Source organism: Nyctibius grandis, chromosome Z (assembly GCF_013368605.1).
Source record: "Nyctibius grandis isolate bNycGra1 chromosome Z, bNycGra1.pri, whole genome shotgun sequence".
Taxonomy (NCBI): Eukaryota; Metazoa; Chordata; class Aves; order Nyctibiiformes; family Nyctibiidae; genus Nyctibius; species Nyctibius grandis.
In genome coordinates this window covers 48,849,173-48,868,698 of record NC_090695.1, presented here as the reverse complement: position 1 = coordinate 48,868,698, position 19,526 = coordinate 48,849,173, and the positions used below count along the sequence as shown (strand labels likewise).

The 19,526-nt window shown below is 41.2% G+C and overlaps 1 protein-coding gene across 3 annotated transcripts in view; it reads left to right on the top strand.

The window, feature by feature from the left end:
- DTWD2 (DTW domain containing 2) overlaps positions 1-19,526 on the top strand; it is a 130,602-nt gene that overhangs the window by 86,333 nt on the left and 24,743 nt on the right. For 2 of the 3 annotated variants that reach the window (XM_068423485.1, XM_068423483.1), the window contains exon 5: positions 17,908-18,036. The exons of the other annotated variant lie outside the window; for it this stretch is intronic. In XM_068423485.1, coding sequence (XP_068279586.1) covers positions 17,908-18,036 — 129 coding nt within the window. The remainder of the gene's footprint in view (positions 1-17,907; positions 18,037-19,526) is intronic. 3 annotated transcript variants of the gene reach the window in all.

Sequence of the window (19,526 nt, the reverse complement as noted above, 5' to 3'; positions counted from 1 at the left end):
TGGTGCAGGAGGTTGGGGGCAGTGTGTGGTGGTTGCTCCGCAGGTGGCAGTCCCTTCAGCATCCCACCACTCAGCCGCTGCTTGTGCGACTGCTGCTTCAGCTGTGGCCTCTGCTCAGTTTGACTTCTGTCTCCCCTCTCCTCCTCCTGGTCTGGTGTGGTCTTTTTCTTTTTTGTCTGCTTCCTCTTCCTTCTGCTCTGGCTTTGTTCCTTTTTTCTTTTTTTCTTTTTGCTTTTACCACTCTTTCTTAAATATATTTTTGTGCTGCAGACTCCTCTGGTTGGGTCAGAGGCACCATGCTTGGCTGATGAGCTTAGCTGTGACCTGTGGTGGGTTTGTTGAGGAGTAGACAGCCCTTGGCCTCCTCTTGCAGTGATCTCTCCTGATGCCCTTCTGCTGCCAAAACCCTAACAATTTTGCCCAATACATTCCATCCTTCTCCTCAGCAACATGTTACATTCATTACGAGCACGGCTTCTAGTGTCACCAAAACCTTAATAGACACGTCTTACAAGCTCTACACTTCCTACCAGATAAAAGGAATGGACATGGTAGCAATGTCTACGTGTGCATAGTGAAACTCCACCCCTCATCCCTGCAAAACACCAAAATCAGAAGCATTACAATGATTTCAACATCTATATGCATTGAAATCTCCACGCCTTGTCGCTGTGGATCAGGATATAGTTCCTGGTCCAGGTTCAACATTTCAACAACCTCCACCCCTTGTCTCTAAAAAACGTGCATCCCTACCATTATAGCTGTTTAAATATTCATCTATCATGGCTTCCAAACTTTGTCCCTCTGGCAGGGCATCTCCTTTGTGGAAACAACAGGATTGACCCATTGCTCCACTTATTCCTCCATCAGCTCATCCCAAAGGCTTTTTCCCCTACAGAGGACAGCATTTACAAGTAACATAGGCCCAGACTCCCCAGGACTCTGCTCTCTGGAGCCAGCCCTGGTATCTCCCCAGCTCCCTTTTCCCCGCATCACCATAGCCATTTGTGGTGGGTTGAACTTAGTTGGCTGCCACGTACCCACCAAGCCGCTCTATCACCCCCCTCCTCAACAGGACAGGGAGAAAATGCAACAAAAGGCTCGTGGGTCAAAATAAGGACATGGCGTTCACTTACCAATTACCATCACAGGCAAACCAGACTTGACTTGGGGATATTAGTTTAATTTATTGCCAGTCAGAGTGGGATAATGAGAAATAAGGACAAATCTAAAAAACACCTTCCCCCCACCCCTCCTTTCTTTCCAGGCTCAGCTTTCCTCGCAATTATTCTACCTCCTTCGCCCAAGCGGTGCAAGGGGACGGGGAATGGGGGTTGTGGTCAGTTCATCACACATTGTCTCTGCCCCCCCTTCCTCCTCGTGCTCTTCCCCTGCTCCAGTGTGGGGTCCCACTTATGGGATGCCGTTCTTCACGAACCTGTCCAACATGGGTCCTTCCCACAGGCTGCAGTTCTTCATGAACAGCTCCAGTGTGGGTCCTTTCCAGGGGGTGCAGTTCTTCAGGAATGGACTGCTCCAGCATGGGTCCATTGGGGTGAAATCAGGGGGTAAATCTGGGATGAAATCGGTGTGCCCAGCTCGCTCCCTGAAATGCCTGTACACCAATGCACGCAGCATGGGGAATAAGCAGGAGGAGTTAGAAATCCGTGTTTGGTCGGGGGACTATGATCTAGTGGCAATTACAGAGACTTGGTGGGACACCTCGCATGACTGGAATGTGGTCATGGATGGCTATGTCCTGTTCAGGAAAGACAGGCCGCTAAGGAGAGGTGGTGGAGTTGCTCTTTATGTGAGTGAGCAGCTAGAATGTATTGAGTTCTGTCCAGAGGCGGATCAGGAGCAAGTTGAGAGTTTGTGGGTGCGAATCAAGGGGCAGGCTGGCAGGGGTGATACTGTTGTGGGTGTCTATTACAGGCCACCGGATCAGGATGAGGAGGGTGATGAGGCCTTCTACAGGCAGCTGAGAGCAGTCTCGCAATTACAGGGCCTGGTTGTTGTGGGGGATTTCAACTACCCTGATATTTGCTGGGAGGCCTACTCAGCCAGCCATCCTCAGTCCAGGAGGTTCCTCCAGTGCGTTGATGATAACTTTCTGATGCAAATGGTGGATGAGCAAACTAGGAGAGGAGCGCTGCTGGATCTTATCCTCACTAACAAGGAGGGTCTGGTTGAAGCGGTGAAGGTTGAGGGCAGCCTTGGTTGTAGTGACCATGAGATGATAGAGTTCAGGATCTCATGTGGCAGGAACAGAATAGCTAGCAGAATCACAACCCTGAACTTCAGGAGGGCCAACTTTGGCCTTTTCAAGCAATTGCTAGGGGAAATCCCATGGGACAGGGTACTAGAAGGTAAGGGGGCCCAAGATAGTTGGTTAGCATTCAAGGACTGCGTCTTCCGAGCTCAAGATCAGAGCATCCCAGCAGGCAGGAAGTCGAGGAAGGGTACCAGGAGACCTGCATGGTTAAACAGGGAACTGCTGGGCAAACTCAAGTGGAAGAAGAGGGTGTACAGATCATGGAAGGAGGGGCTGGCCACTTGGGAGGAATATAAGTCTGTTGTCAGAGGATGTAGGGAGGCAACTAGGAAAGCTAAGGCCTCCTTGGAATTAAACCTTGCAAGAGAGGTCAAGGACAACAGAAAGGGCTTCTTCAAATACATTGCAGGTAAAGCCAACACTAGAGGCAATGTAGGCCCACTGATGAATGAGGTGGGTGCCCTGGAGACAGAGGATAAAAAGAAGGCGGAGTTACTGAATGCCTTCTTTGCCTCTGTCTGTACTGTTGGAGGCTGTCCTGAGGAGCCCCGGACCCCTGAGGCCCCAGAAGAAGTCAGGATAGAGGAGGAATCTGTCTTGGTAGATGAGGGCTGGGTCAGGGACCAATTAAGCAATCTGGATGTCCATAAATCCATGGGCCCTGATGGGATGCACCCGCCGGTGCTGAGGGAGCTGGCGGAAGTCATTGCTAGGCCACTCTCCATCATCTTTACTAAGTCGTGGGCAACGGGAGAGGTGCCTGAGGACTGGAGGAAAGCGAATGTCACTCCAGTCTTCAAAAAGGGCAAGAAGGAGGACCCGGGTAACTATAGACCGGTGAGCCTCACCTCCATCCCCGGAAAGGTGATGGAACAACTTGTTCTTGGTGCTGTCTCTAGGCACATCAAGGATAGGGGGATCATTAGGGGCACTCAGCATGGCTCCACCAAGGGGAAGTCATGCTTAACCAACTTGATAGCCTTTTATGAGGACGTAACCCGGTGGATAGATGATGGTAAAGCTGTGGATGTGGTCTATCTTGATTTCAGTAAAGCGTTTGACACGGTCTCCCACAGCATCCTCGCAGCTAAACTGGGGAAGTGTGGTCTGGATGATCGGGTAGTGAGGTGGATTGTGAACTGGCTGAAGGAAAGAAGCCAGAGAGTGGTGGTCAGTGGGACAGAGTCCAGTTGGAGGCCTGTGTCTAGCGGAGTCCCGCAAGGGTCGGTTCTGGGACCAGTTCTATTCAATATATTCATTAATGACTTGGATGAGGGATTAGAGTGCGCTGTCAGCAAGTTCGCTGATGACACAAAGCTGGGAGGAGTGGCTGACACATCAGAAGGCTGTTCTGCCCTTCAGAGAGACCTGGACAGGCTGGAGAGTTGGGCAGGGAGAAATTTAATGAAATATAACAAGGGCAAGTGTAGAGTCCTGCATCTGGGCAAGAACAACCCCATGTACCAGTACAAATTGGGGGCAGAGCTGTTGGAGAGCAGCGTAGGGGAAAGGGACCTGGGGGTCCTAGTGGACAACAGGATGACCATGAGCCAGCAGTGTGCCCTTGTGGCCAAGAAGGCCAATGGCATCCTGGGGTGTATTAGAAGGGGTGTGGTCAGCAGGTCAAGAGAGGTTCTCCTCCCCCTTTACTCTGCCCTGCTGAGGTCACATCTGGAATATTGGGTCCAGTTCTGGGCCCCTCAGTTCAAGAAGGACAGGGAACTGCTAGAGAGAGTCCAGCGCAGAGCCACGAAGATGATTAAGGGAGTGGAACATCTCCCTTCTGAGGAGAGGCTGAGGGAGCTGGGTCTCTTTAGCTTGGAGAAGAGGAGACTGAGGGGTGACCTCATTAATGTTTATAAATATGTAAAGGGCAAGTGTCAAGAGGATGGAGCCAGGCTCTTCTCAGTGACATCCCTTGACAGGACAAGGGGCAATGGGTGCAAGCTGGAGCACAGGAGGTTCCACTTAAATTTGAGGAAAAACTTCTTTACGGTGAGGGTGACTGAACACTGGAACAGGCTGCCCAGAGAGGTTGTGGAGTCTCCTTCTCTGGAGACATTCAAAACCCGCCTGGACGCATTCCTGTGTGATATGGTCTAGGTAATCCTGCCCCGGCAGGGGAATTGGACTAGATGATCTTTCGAGGTCCCTTCCAATCCCTAACATTCTGTGATTCTGTGATTCTGTGATTGCCAGAAGTCCTGATCCTGCATGGGGTCTTCTCCACAGGCTTCAGTTCCTGCCAGGATTCTGCTCCTGTGCGGGGTCTCCACAGAGTCACAGCTTCCTTCAGGGCATATCCATGTGCTGCAATGGATGTCCTCCATGGGCTGCAGGGTGGAGATCTGCTCCACCATGATCCTCCGTGGGCTTCATGGTGACAACCTACATCACCATGGTCTTCACCACAGGCTGCAGGAGAATCTCTGCTCCAGTGCTTGGAGCACCTCCTTCTCCTTATTCACTGACCTTAGCGTCTGCAGGGCTGTCTCACATATTCTCGCTCCTCTGTCCCAGCTGCTGTTGCGCATTTTTGACCCTTCTTAAATACATTATCCCAGAGGCGCTACCAACATCACTGACAGGCTCAGCTTTGGCCATCTGTAGATCCATCTTGGAGCCAGCTAAAACGGTCTCTGTCCAACGTGGGGGCACCTCCTGCTGTCTTCTCACAGAAGCCACCCCTGCAGTCCTCCTCTCCCCCCCGCCCAAAACCTTGCCACATAAACTCGATACACCCTTGCAGAGGCGTCTCACTGGGACAATGGCTGTGGGCCTCCCTCACTTAGATAATTTCGGTCTTCTGAGTGAAGGACTGTAACTGGAATGGTCTGATCAGTCTGTGTTGTTAATTCACCATCAGACTCCTCTGTTTTCCTGTCCCAGATGTTGGGGTGCCCGTCTGGGACAGTTGCTCCCCACTCTCTGGCAGCGTCCTCTCTTCCCTCCACAGCTGACAGTAGCTTCCCACACGGGCACCTCTGCACTGCTGGCTGCTGGTTCCCTTCTGAGTCAGGCACTCGCTAATGCCCTGCTGCTCCAACAGAGGCTGTTGGTTGGGCGACTCAGCTCTGCCGAGTGGTCCAGGTCTTCTCGTAGTGATGGTCCAGGCTGCAAGCCACCACTAGGGCATGGGCTTGAAGCAGGACCTGCCCTGCTGCCCCCTGCTACCAAAACCCTGGCAATTAATGCACAATGCACAAGTTGTAGGTCTTCATCTCTGTGCTGAGAGCTGGCCTTGTAAGAACTCCCAGACAAGCTCAGAAAGGCTCAGGGAGCAGTGCAAGGGTGTGCATGTGTCCCATGGGCAAAGTGGGAAGGTGCCTTCCCAACTTCATCAGACTGCTCCAGGCAACCAGGGTGGGAATGACTGAGGAGACACATGTAATAGGTGGCAAGCTGTGAGGCATAAGGTTTTTCCTCTGAGATATGTTGTTCCAAATAGACGGTGTTGAGTGCACCAAACAGTCAGCAGGTTGCTCTCAAATGATACCAGGTTTTTAGTTCCGTGTGCCTATTCTCACTTTGGTACCAGGGAAGATGAGTTTAGGGAGCCCCTGTTACTGGAAATGCTGTTTTGGTGAAGGGCTCTCAACTCATTTAAACAAAACAAAACAAAAAACCCCAAGGTTTTTATGATGTCTTCCCATGAGTGATGGGCTGTTAGCTCAGGCATCCTAGCCAAATTCTTCCCAGAGTAATTAAACATTCTCTTAAATTCAGTTTCCCCCATTTTTCCAATTGAATTAAGTGTTCTTTGTTATACAGCTTTATGGGTTTGAAATGAACTGTTAAATGACCTAGAAAAAAATGTGACCTACAGTAGGTGAGGTAAATGCTGCCATATGCTTTTTTTTTTAAACCTTTTTTTTTTACAGCCAGTTACTCATATTTATATGAGATCTTAGGAATCCTGTGGTAAAATGCATTGTCATAAAGCTACTAAAATAGGTCGCACATTTGCAGGTAAACATAATGGTTTTGAGCCAAGACCTTCAGGGCGATTAGTTTATGAACTCGTTTGTGACAATAAGCTGCAAAGTTTCAAGGTATCACACAAATGTTCTTACTCAGCACTGCATATGTAAAAGGATCATTCCTGCTGAGTTTGTTTAGTCCCTTCTGTCTGACCTTTGTGTAATAGTCTCGCTCCATACATAAGATGGGCACAGTCCTCTAAATATGCTTCAATTTGCAAACAATATAATCGGGTTGTTAAGAACACTTATTGGTAGTAGTACTCTAAAAAAGCCTCAAAATACTTCATAGTCTTCAACAGAATGGAAAGGTTTACAAAAGGTGTTACTGATGACAGGAAGCTGTGATCTTTGACCTCATAAACTGATTAATTAAAACTGTTGCTACTTGTTCACGGTCGATACGCTGGCTTCTAAAAAGGCCTTAGAAATTTGCAGTGTCAAGGTTATATGCTGTCTTGAACTCCAGTCAATGAAAGAGAATTTTGGCGATGTATTGGGCAGGGATTCTCAGCTTCTGAGAAACGTGGGCCAAATCCAAGTGTTACAATTTGGAAGACAGTGTGATGAAGTATTTATGAAACACTTGTGCATTTTCTTTTCTTTCCCATTGTTCACTGACCCTTTTGTAATATGCCTGGGCAGTTGTCAACACAAACTGCTGCCTGAGTTTCCAGAGTTTTGATCTTTCATCAAAGTCAGTCACATCACCATCTGCTTTAAGAATTCTTTCTGATTTACCTTTTTGCTCCTGTGAAAACTTCATGCTGTGCAAAGTGAGTAGTGCTTAATGGATTGACTTCATGGTTTCTGTGCTTCCTCTGGTGGGTAAGCATGGGTTCACAGATGCTTTGGGGAGCCTGAGAGTAAGTCTTATCAAGCAGCTTGCTTGAAATGCTCTCATCTAGGGACTCTTCGGAAGAGCATTCTCATCCTTCTTCTGTAGGAGTCAGTGAAGGGAGGCTCAAACTATTGGCAGGACCTCACTGAGCACTCTATCAGCAGTAAGAAATGAAGGCACTGCACTTGGATTATGGAAAGCAAGGTAAGGGATCTTTGTTCCAACAAGCTGGCTCAAAACACTCTTGCCACTCTTTTTGCTTAGAAGAATAGAAAAAACAAAATTTAAAAAGCTGTTCCTTTAGAGATCCACCTGCTTTTCAGTTTTAATTGGAGTTACTAGGTAGGAGAAGGCAATGAGGAAAAATGAGGGATTAAATGCTAGAAGGAAATTATAAAATGCCATCTGGTTTAAGGCAAAGTGTATGGCAGATAGGATAAAATGCAATAGTGTCAACAGGTGTAGGAAATGGAACTGTAGTTGACAGTAGGATCTTCTGCCAGCAATTCAACTTGCAGCAATGCTGGAATTATCAATATAAAATTGACAGCATGCATAGTTGAGCAGAAGCTAAAATTAATTCTGTTTTTTTTTCCAGTAATGATGGGTAAAGTAATAAATGAGTTGATAGACAAACTGTAATGGTTAAAGGTGTGTGAATAGTTATATTGATGTGCTTTTTAACAGAAAGTGGGTTTTGTGCTCTAGTCCTCTGGTGTGTTTAGATAATAAAACTTTATTTGAGGATTTGCCGTTTTCAAGCCTAGAGGATAAAAGAAGGAGTGGCAATCTGTTTCTGAAAGCATGTCCAAAAATCAGAAGAATTTCTTTGCTGTGGCAAGCAGCTATTCTAAAATGTAATCTGCCATTTAGATAAATTTCGTCTAGAGGAGGTTAAAAACTTCCTTCTAATATCCTCTCCACCTTGAGAGAGGATTACATTTAATGTAAAAATAGAAATATAAAAACATCCATTCATCTGCATACAGAAAATGCTCAGAACAAAAGAGCAAGCAAGACAGCAAGTATCACTATTGTCAGCTGGCTGTATTTTAGTTTATTCCTTTCCTGATTGTCTGAATTATTTTTATAAAATTTCCTATTCAGTGAGCTGAGGAGATGCAGAGAAAAATCTACTCTTTCATCCTCCACAGTTATGGGACTGAGGCAAGTAAATATATGAGGACCAAATAATAAATAGTGCCAGGTAGTAAATACATTTTATTACACTTTTCTTCTATCCTCCCTTTTATCTTTGTTTTCCTATCTCTGTTTTCATTTGTCACAATTTCCATTTTGCACGAGAGAGAGAAATTAAATACCAAATTTTACCATAGAACCTAAGGAAATGGACAATGCCCAGTTTAATTCTGCAAGAGAAAGAGGTACGGTGATGAATCAGGGATGCAGGTGGGTGGGAGGCAAATCAGAACCCAAGGCAAGGAAGGCCAGCCAACAGCGGCTGCAGTGGGGAAAACCGTAGTAATATAGGTCCCAGAAGGTGGTAGGCATTCAACCATTCATCCTCATACTAATGGAAGAAAAAAAACCTTGTTTTCATTGGCTTGTTCTATAAATGTTTTTTGTCTATATGTTGGTGACACTGGTGATTTTACTAATAACCATAGGAGAGCTCAGTTATCTGTTGGCTATAGAAGTCTGGCTTTGATAGTAACTTTTTGTTTCTGAGTTGAGTTTTTAAATTGAGTAATTTTTGATGTTGCAAGAAAACATGTTTTCATTAAGTAGCTCAGATCTTCTGCTCTGTAATGGCTTAGAAGGTAAATATAACTGTTAAAATCTATTACATATTCTGAAATGTTTTATGTGTTCATGTTTTAGCTGCTGTCTCATTACAACTGAAACACTCGGGGAAGTATTTTGGACCCTAAAGAACAAAGTGTTTTATGTTAGGGCTGGCAGAAATTACTCTTCGAGAAGAGTGAGATCAGAGGGAGAGAATTGGGAATTACTTTGGGTCAAGGTGGCATGCATAGTTGAGATATGATGCTGAGCAATCAACAGGAGTCTGTCCTTCTGACATTTAGGTTAATTTGAATGACATTGGTCCGCTTTGACATTTTTGTGGTCATAAGTATGTATTTATTACCTCTCAGTACAGTGATATTTTCTTTGCGACTGAAAGGTCTCAGGTAATGTGCCAGATGTCAGAAGTCTGTGCTATTTTCAGTCTTGGGAGGAGCTTTGCTTTGAATTTATTTCTTTGCCATTTCTTTCATAATTATTGTTAAATTCTTTGCTGAATATCTGACTATAGTGCTGCTAGAATAGTCCAGGAGCAATTGCAGATTTTGTACTGTTGTGCCCATGCTGAAGTTCTCATGAGATATGAACACTTTGTAAAAAGGAAACTGGAAATATTTTTCGTTTTGATTGAACTTACCTTAAAATAACTAGATTAATTGAAGGCTTTTTCCTTCTTTTAGTCTTTCTTTACATGTTCCCTTCTGCCCTTGCCGAAGTTCTTCTCAAGAGCTTCTTCCACCGCCTTTTTCCTTTCCAAGGAAGCACTTACTGCTATTCACATATAAGAAGAAAAAAAGAAACTGGAGAAAGCAAAAATAGTTAATATATTCCAAAGAATAATGTCCTTCCGTTGATGCTACTGTTTGACACTGAGGTGTTTAATTTTCCCTTTCAATTTTCTGATATTTGCAGGTAATTAAAGTTAAATGGCTGTGACAATACACATAATTAAATTTTCTTCCTTCATTTCATGACCTCGCTCTCTAGATCAGTACTCTGCTCACTGACTGAATTTACTTGCAGCACTTTCCTGCTGTATTAATTATTAAAAGAATAGTGCTGCATAAAATATTGATCTGTTGCTTGACATTCATTTTTGAAATGTAAGCAGAGCAAGACAGATATTACCAGAAATAATTTCTGGATCTTTCTTTCTCTAAATACAAAAGATTACAATGCATGGAAATTAACTAAAATTGCATAGTCATTTTATGAAGTGCCAGGTGTGCCCTGTGTGATTTGCATTTAAATATAATTATTTTTACATAACATATGTCATTTCTTAGTTATAGGAAAAAATCTGCGGTTTCAGAACCTGAGACAGTAACCAGGAGGTATTTCAATTATTTGTGCAAAATATATAGTCCAAATATTACTAGGTCAGTCCTGTCTTCTGTTTTACCTTAGCTGTTAGGACTTCCCTTCCCTTAAAATTTCACTGTCTGTTAGCTCTTAATTTTATGTAAGCCATTTGGGTCAGCCTCAGGCTGCCTTCTTTAGTTTAGGAATTTGAACTATTAATTTTAGATTAGAACTACAGCTTATCTGCACTTGGACTTTATTTCAGTTATCTGTTTTAACTATTGACAATACTATTTTACTTTCTTTAAGGATAGTAAGGCCTTCTGGGGTTTTTTTTTGGTTCTTCTTGTGCTTGTAAATATTCATACACGAAGCACAGGGGCAATAGTGAAGGGAACTTTGATTTTGTTTTACCCCTATATATAAGAAAGTTTGGCGTAATTCTTACTTGCTTTTTTCTCCTTCCCATTCCCACAGCTTTTTTAGAAATATATCGCACAAAAATATCAGAAGGAAGATGCTCTTCTTATCTCCAGTAACAGCACTTGCTGTTTCTGATCTATCTCCTGCTTCTCCATCATCCATTTCCGCAGCCTTCAAGGTGCTGTACGGCATAGGGTAAATATCATCTCATAGATCGAGACCTTGGAGCTCACAGAAGGAAGGTGGCTTGCCTAAAGTTGCACTGTGATTTAGTGAGCTCAGGTTATTTCCTGACATGAAGTTCAGTGTCTTGTCTTTCAGGGAAGCAGGATACATGCATACAAATTTTCTTCAGTCTCCTTCCAGCACTGGAGGCTGGTATGTATCTCTCCCTGTCAGCAGCCTGGTCTTGGCACCTTAGAAAGTGCTGTTTTAGATAACTTCTACTGTTGACAATTTTCATTAGTGTAAAAGTTCATGTTACTTATCTACTAAGTTAGATACTTACTTTCTTCAGAGCAGCAATACTGAAGAAATGACTTGGTTTTTTTTGTATATACTTACTGTTTACATTTTATTTATTAAATGTAGGCCTGAATATCCTGTTTTCTTCTTTGAAAAAAAAGAGGTTCTTATGTAGGCATGTGTTTATTTTCCAAACTTCTTTTGGGGTGGACACTTATTTCATACTATATGTTTTCCATACGTGGTTTAAGTGATGACAAACATCATGGGAAATGGTTTGAAACATTGTGATTCCATAATTTTACCCCTTCTGTATTGTATGTAACATTAAGGATTCAAAATATGGAGATGGACATAAGCATCTGAAATAACTTTCAAAAACATTGTTTACTTTGGTGATACTTCTAAAGTTTGCGGGTGTTTCTACTACCTTATTTGAGAATGTAGAGAAGAGACAATTTGTTTGACTTTGCAAAATGTGACAAGCGCTAAACTGCTAAATTCTGTCATCATCTTTGAGAATATGCTAAAAATTTGAGTTCTTACAAAAACGGTGATGAGATTCCTGGTAAAAACAGTTCAGAAATGATTGCATAAGCAGAAGAAGGACCTGTTGTAAACAGCTGTGTAAAACAAAGTATTAAGGAGGCCGCTGCAAATTATTCCATGTTTTTGTGTAGATCTTTGATTTCATAGTGCACTAAATAGAGAAATATATAGCCAAAGGAATTATGGGGTAGTTGTTGGACATTCTCAAAACTGTCTTCATACATGGTACTAAGTATTTTGAATTACCAGGTTCTCCTGCAAGAAAAATGGTGCTTTGGAACCTGAATTTTACCTTAACTTCATACAGTATCATGTGTAAAGATGATCAATATAGACATATAGATTAGATTACAGATATATTTAGAAAAGTGAGTTATCTATTTTGGTTGCTATTTTTTAACTTTAGTAGGTATTTAGCTTGCAATTCTTGCAACTGTTTAATAAATGGAAGTTTCATGTTTATGTATCAGATTCTCCAGTCTTTACGCAAGCTGAATTACGAAGTTGGAAGCTTTCTATATGAGGAACTTGTCTTCCGCAGATAAATGATGCTATCGGTAATGTTCTTTGTTCACTGTTTTTTTATACCCTGGTTCATTTACCATAATTTTTTATATGTGGAAAATGTAATGTTACCTTGTATGACTGGAAGAGATTTGCGTTTATTCTAATCTACTTTTTAAAGACAGTATTTCCTTTTTGTGTTCATTGCTTCCTTGCCCAGCTCTTGGGAAAGAATCTCTATTAAACAAATTTTCCTGAAGCACTGTAGGACCACTCTTTAGCATGTAATACACCACAGCAATAAAATCTGGTTCTTAAGTTGTTTTGGTTCCAGAGGTAAAGACCGAGCATTCTTGAAAGTGCACAGAAGTTTAATGTATTTTCATACGTTAACGGCATATTTAATGAAAGAAATTCTGGGCATTGCTTTTACACAGCTGCGTTTTATAAGAGTGTAAGAAGGCTTCTGCTTTTGACCTGCGAGAACTAATCTGAATTGCAACTCCAAATTCAGGTTCTTCTGAACGGGCTGAAAGGAGCATAAGGAAATAGAACCTACACAGAGCCACTGTTCAGCAGAAGCAATTATGCTTCTCTTGCAAAGACTTAATGTTACATGTTTACTGCAGTTCCCATCACAGCAGCAGTGAGATATCTGGAGGCTTGTTGTAGAGCTAAGACTCTGGAGTCTAACCTGACACCATAAAATGTCAGAGAGAAAGGAATATTGTGTCCAGTTCTGGGCCCCTCAGTTCAAGAAGGACAGGGAACTGCTAGAGAGAGTCCAATGCTGAGCCACGAAGATGATTAAGGGAGTGGAACATCTCCCTTCTGAGGAGAGGCTGAGGGAGCTGGGTCTCTTTAGTTTGGAGAAGAGGAGACTGAGGGGTGACCTCATTAATGTTTATAAATATGTAAAGGGCAAGTGTCAAGAGGATGGAGCTAGGCTCTTCTCAGTGACATCCCTTGACAGGACAAGGGGCAATGGTGCAAGCTGGAACACAGGAGGTTCCACATAAATATGAGGAAAAACTTCTTTACGGTGAGGGTGACCGAACACTGGAACAGGCTGCCCAGAGAGGTTGTGGAGTCTTCTTCTCTGGAGACATTCAAAACCCGCCTGGACACGTTCCTGTGAGATATGATCCAGGTAATCCTGCTCCGGCAGGGGGATTGGACTAGATGATCTTTCGAGGTCCCTTCCAATCCCTAACATTCTGTGATTCTGTGATACCCAAAGAGAAAGGTTTTGGGGTTCAGTGGAGATTGTCTGAGATAATGTGCAAAATATCTTGTCATTTCATAGAAATTGAAAAAATTTCTTCAAGTTTACCTGAAAGTCACAATATAATCTATGGCTTGTTTCTTCATTTTACATGGAACATACACAGGAATGTCATGGATATGCCTAAATATTCAATCAAAAGACATGCAAAGTGGACAGAGGTTTTTGTCACATCTATGAACTCTTTCAGGCTATCCATTTGTGACAGTTGCATGGCAGTTATTCCCTCCAGTATTTAGAAACAGAGTGCTCTTAAGATGTCACTTTAAATTAAAGCCAAGATTTTGAACAAAGTAACTTATTTATATTCCTGATTTAAATTTCAGTAGCATGCTGAGACTAAATTTATTCAGGCTGTCTTCTCTGTCACAAAGGTAATTTTAATTAACTGCATAAAATTTCTATAAGATACAGAAAATAGTTTGTTTTGGCTTACAGGTAAAAGGTGCTTGTGCCAACTGGATACGGAGTGGAAGATCTTTCCCATGCCTGACTCCCTTTTCTGTCTGAGGTTGTTTGTGGAGTAGCACACAGAGAATGCTCTTTCTCTTCAGCACCTAAAAGCAATTTTTTCTTAGTTTCTAGAATGATGGGTGAGATGGTAGGATGTGATGGCACTCTTTCTGGGATTTTTTGTGCCTTTTGAGTTCCTTTAAAAAAAACGGCTTATGGTATTTTTTCTGGAAGTTATTTATTAAAATTAGCAGTACATATGAACAATAACTACTGCCTATGTTAAGCAGGATGACAGATGGTACTTGCTTACTTCCTTCTCTGAGAGTTCAGCTCTGGGGCCCCCAACATAAGAAGGACATGGAGCTGTTGGAGTGAGTCCAGAGGAGGGCCACAAAGTTGATCAGAGGGCTGGAGCACCTCTCCTGTGAAGACAGGCTGAGAGAGTTGGGGCTGTTCAGCCTGGAGAAGAGAAGGCTCTGGGGAGACCTCATAGCAGCCTTCCAGTACCTGAAGGGGACCTACAGGAAAGCAGGAGAGGGACTTTTTACAGGGGCATGTAGTGATAAGACGAGAGGTAATGGTTTTAAACTGAAAGAGGGTAGATTTATATTAGATATTAGGAAGAAATTCTTTCCTGTGAGGGTGGTGAGACACTGGAATGGGTTGCCCAGAGAAGTTGTGTATGCCCCCTCCCTGGAAGTGTTCAAGGCCAGATTGGATGGGGCTTTGAGCAACCTGGTTTAGTGGAAAGGTGTCCCTGCTCATGTCAAGGGGAACTAGATGATCTTTAAGGTCCTTTCCAACCCAAACCATTCTATTATTCTGTGATTGTATGATAAACTATAGCAGGGAGTTGTCCTGGGCAGGTGTTCTTCCTCTGATCTCCACCACTGTGCTCTGTGTCTGTGGTATTTTCACCTCATCCCAGTGAATATGCAATTTCTTAGAAAAAATGGCTGGGGACCACTCGTTTGCATCCTCTCTCACTCTTTTCAGGAAAGAAGACATTTGGTTGCCCCTGCCATTGCTGTTAGAAATAGAAAGTTGCCCTTTCGTACTATGTCAGCTGTTTGAGAGCTGTACTTACAGACTCTTCAGAGCCACAGTGTAAGGTGGAGTGCAGGCAGCTTGTCTTCCATAGTTGTTATGCAATCAATAATAGTTTTCCTTTCTCTGGAATGCTGGTGATCTCAAACATTTTTCAGCATAATCCCTAAGAAATGAAGTATAGAAACCAGCAGACAGAACAATTCCTAGCTCTACAAAAAAAAAAGCCTTAAGGCACTCTTTGTCTGTGTCCAAGGAGGGGGAAGCCAGTGTGCCTGAAGGTAGTCCATGAGGTGGTTTCTCTCAATTTCTGTAGAGAGAATCCATGAAGAATGTGACTGTCAGCTTTTGAGAAAAAGTGTGGATATGTTTCTGCCCTGCTGCCCTGGATACATGCTGGAGAAGCAATGGACTGAGTTTACCCTGTTTTTTTTTTTAATGCCTATCTAGGAATTTCTAAGTAGGGACCAAAGCTCCCTCCAGCATAGATCTCTGTGTGCTTGAAATAACTAGCCTTCCTACTCTGTCATGATGGTCCCAGTAAAGGGAGCATAAACCCAAAGCAAACCTTGAGGAAAAACAAATGAAAATACTAATTTCATTTTAATTTTCTTTTGCATTTTGTTACGTACACTGATGCCCAAATTCTAAATTTTCTCTCATAAATCAATTTATTCTCTTTTTAATTTTTCAGTACCAAATTAAAGGAGGTAATTGATAAAGGCTAGTATGTATCCACTAGCTTCATTCTTGAATCTGCCCTGGATCTGTTCCACAGCATGTGGACTGAATTTGCTGTTGAATATCCAAGTAACTGTTAGCATCTTTCATACAGTAGATAGAAGTTCTACAGTATGACAGAGACTAAAGGCATGGAATAATGCAAACATGGAATAATCAACTACTTCAGGTATCTTGTCTTTAAATATAAAATATCAGATTCGACTTCATAGTAAGTAATAGGCATTCATTGAGTAATTTGCATGCATTGTGCCAATTCATATGCAGAAATAAGCTGAATAGCTGCAGAAAATGAAAATGAGTTTTAAGTGGAGATGACCACTGAATTTGCAGGAAGTAACTCTGTATATCATCACCCTAACCATTACTTTCAAATATCTAAGAATAATAAGTATGTTCAGGAAAGATACATTTGTATGTGCTTTGAGACCAGTGGTGTATTTTCAGTTTAATTAACAGTTGGTAATTGTATAACCTGATTAAAACTACAATGCATTCACAGTAATTACTATGGTAAGCAGCCTTAAAAATAGCAAAAACAGCTATCTTCATTCAAGGGGTCAGAATGGATTTTGAAGATGTGATTTTAAATTTATTTGATTAAAATTACTCCTTCAGTATTACAGTTGTGAAGAATAGAAATGATTGGTATGTAATGCAAAAATCGTAATGTTAGTATGCTGTATTCTTTACATAACTAACATGCACTCATCTTCGCAATTCCTCAACCCGAGTGTGTATTCTTTGGCTGTTGAAAGTGATCTCTCCAAACTATGTAAAGACTCCTTGCTCAAAACTTTTAAAACATTCTGAAACATGCATCTTTTGGCCCTTCAAGCCTATGCAGTAATGAGACTAGCTTTTTTAAAAAAAAAGTTTCCTTTGATAAACAAGTTAGGACCTTCTGTCACAAAGGTACATTTTTCTATCTTTTCCTGTATTTGAGTATATTGAACTTTTATAGCTAACTTATTTGTCCTTTCCAGAACCGCTTTTCTCTTCTCGTGTTGCCTTCTTTTTATTTATTTATTTTTAATTCCCATTACATTGGGATCGGGTTAAGCATTGGAATTTGGTCTTATACATTCATGTTTCTTCAGCAGCTTAGAGTTTCCCTTTTATAGATGATATCTTGAACTTTTAAGAATGGATGATTACATGTTAAAGAGATGAAGGATAATGAAGCATTAGAAATGAAGGAAAAATGGGAAAAACGAAGAAGGGAAAATACTGAATGAAGTGAGGAATGCTGAAAAACCTCTGTCAAGCAGAATGGGAGCAATATTATGATGGCCATGGGGAACAATCTCATTTTTTTGAGATGAATGAAAAATAAAAGACACTTGCTGGGATGAGATTTAAAAAAAAAGAAAATTGACTTGCTCTTTTATAATAATTCCTTAGGGTTTATTGTACTGTACTACAATTTTTTGAAAAAACTGATAATTTTTGGTTAAGAATAGTGACAGTGTTGCTAAAACATTAACTTGTGTGGCAAATTATATTTTAAACATATGTGGAGATGGAAATTTTAGGAATAAAGGAATAATATCTGAATTTTCACATAAAGTCTAATAATGTGAATTCTATGATGTTTCAACTGTTGTTTATAAACTCAGTAAAAGCTTTTGGAGCTGATAAAACAAGCAGTGTAGTTGTTGAATTAAATTTATTTTTCTTAAATAACTTTAACTTGTGAGATAGTATAGAGTGGTTATCACTTGAGGCAGAGCCAATAAATCATTTTGAAACATGATTTAGGTAAGCAAGTAGTTCTAATCAGTGACCTAGTACATTATGTGGATAAATGTAGTTTCTAAAAGTCCTTCATTCAGAACGTGACAAATAGTATTTAACCAAGGTAAATACTGTCAGTGACTATACAGGCATTGTACATCGTATGGGATCATGTGTGCATAGAGCGTGCAATAAAACAAGCATAGGTGTATAATTTTTTTGTTGTTGTAGGATATCTGTGGCAACTGAAATTAGTTGCTAAATTTGACTCAGTCTTTCTCTAACAAACAGTTGTGTTTTCTTTACGTGTTTGTGCAGTAACAAATACGCAGTTATTGTCTCTGATGGCGAGTCACAGGTCTTATAGTATTATCTTAGCAGTAGCATAAGGTCATTGGCTACTAGGAGACAAAACAGCAAAAAGGATAGAAGGCCACTGACCACAGAGGGAGAGGGGCTATGTTTTGCTTAGCATAGAGAGTATCTTGTTTGCTATACTGACCTGTTTATTTTAGTAGAGTTTGCTATTTTTCAGGTGCAGTTAAAACCCAACATTTCAAGTCAATACATAATTCGTACACAGCCAACAAACACCTGTCTGTCTACACTTGAATGTGCAGCTGTTGCTCTTACTATCATGGAAAAAAATAAGACTATACAAGAGGTACGTAATTTTAGACACTTGAGTTTTTCTTTTATGAATAATAGAGGAACACCGAAGGTACTTAACTATAAATGTCACATTTGACAGTCAAAATCTTAATGACATTGTAATGGTTTTGTTGCATAGCAAACTGAATCAAGAATGCAGCAATAGAAACTATTTTTCTTCAGTTATTTATTAACTCTAGTATGTTCAGATTACTGTGACTTTTTCTTGTTGTGTTCCAAAAGTCTCTATAGTTTTCCTCTTCATTATTCAACGTTGCTGTCAGATTGCTGAGCGAACTTGTTACGTACGAAGGTCTTGAATGACTGTTTTGCTATTCCTCTTTTCAGTATGTTAAATTCTGGTACGGTATTTTTTGTTCTATCCCATAACGGAATTAGAGTGTCTCTTTTGCCACAAAGAGTTGTCTGAAGATAAACCTGGGCAAGATTCAAGGCTAAAAATCTTGCTTTGATGATGTTTGAAGTACCAGTTAGGGTCAGATCATGTCCTGTAACAGATTGTGTTTGGTGCTGCAATGTCCATCAAGGCTGAATGCAGACTACTTATCTTACCGACCAGTTTTACCCTGGTAGCCCATTTTGTGTATGGAATTCATCTCCTTAAATCCTCTTTTTCCCTTGGCTTTTTTTTTTTCCTTTTCTTTAATTGTCTAGTGCTTTCCCCAGGCACTTCCACTTTTACAAGTTTTCACTTGGGAATCTTCAGGGTCATATTTCTGAGAATTTGTGTCCCTTTTTCCTGCATTTGTTACTCAGTCTCCCTTTTCTTCTTTCCTCTTTTTTCCATTTGTCTTTTCTGTTCACTTTTTCTCTCTTGTACCTTTTATGCATTTTTAACTTAGCAGTCCAGTTCCTTCTTCCCTTCTAACGCATTCTTCTTTCCCATCACATTCTCTCATCCTGTACTGCTCTCCTGCACACTTCTTCCTGTAATTCTGAATATGATGAGAACAGTGACTCAGATTCTCTTCACCTGTACATCCCTTTTCTTAAAAAGATGGTTTATAAGGCACCAAGTATATGCTGTGCTTGCCACAATACGGAATAAAATGGGATTTAGCAAAACAAATAGAGGTATTACTGTGTATATTGCAGGGCAAATAACGCAGAGATGCACTGTTGTAGTTATCTCTTCCTGTGATGTTTTTCTAAGTTCACTTGCCATTTCTTATTGCAAAACTTCAAAACACACTGTGTACCAGGCACGTGTTATATACTAAATTGTACAAATGTAACATGCTAGTTTCATTTTATTTTTTTAAACAGTTTTCTTTTGGGTATTTCGTAACCACAATGTATTGAAAACTAATTTGTTTTATGTACTATGTTAACTGATGTAATTAACAGTTAACTGTTAACAACTGTTCTGTTGCTGTAATGTATGGAATTTGCATGTTGCACTCTTATTTACCAAAGTTATACTCAGTCTAAAGTATGATTAGTATTTTGTAGCAAAGGAAGATATTAGTAAACTTGGCAGAG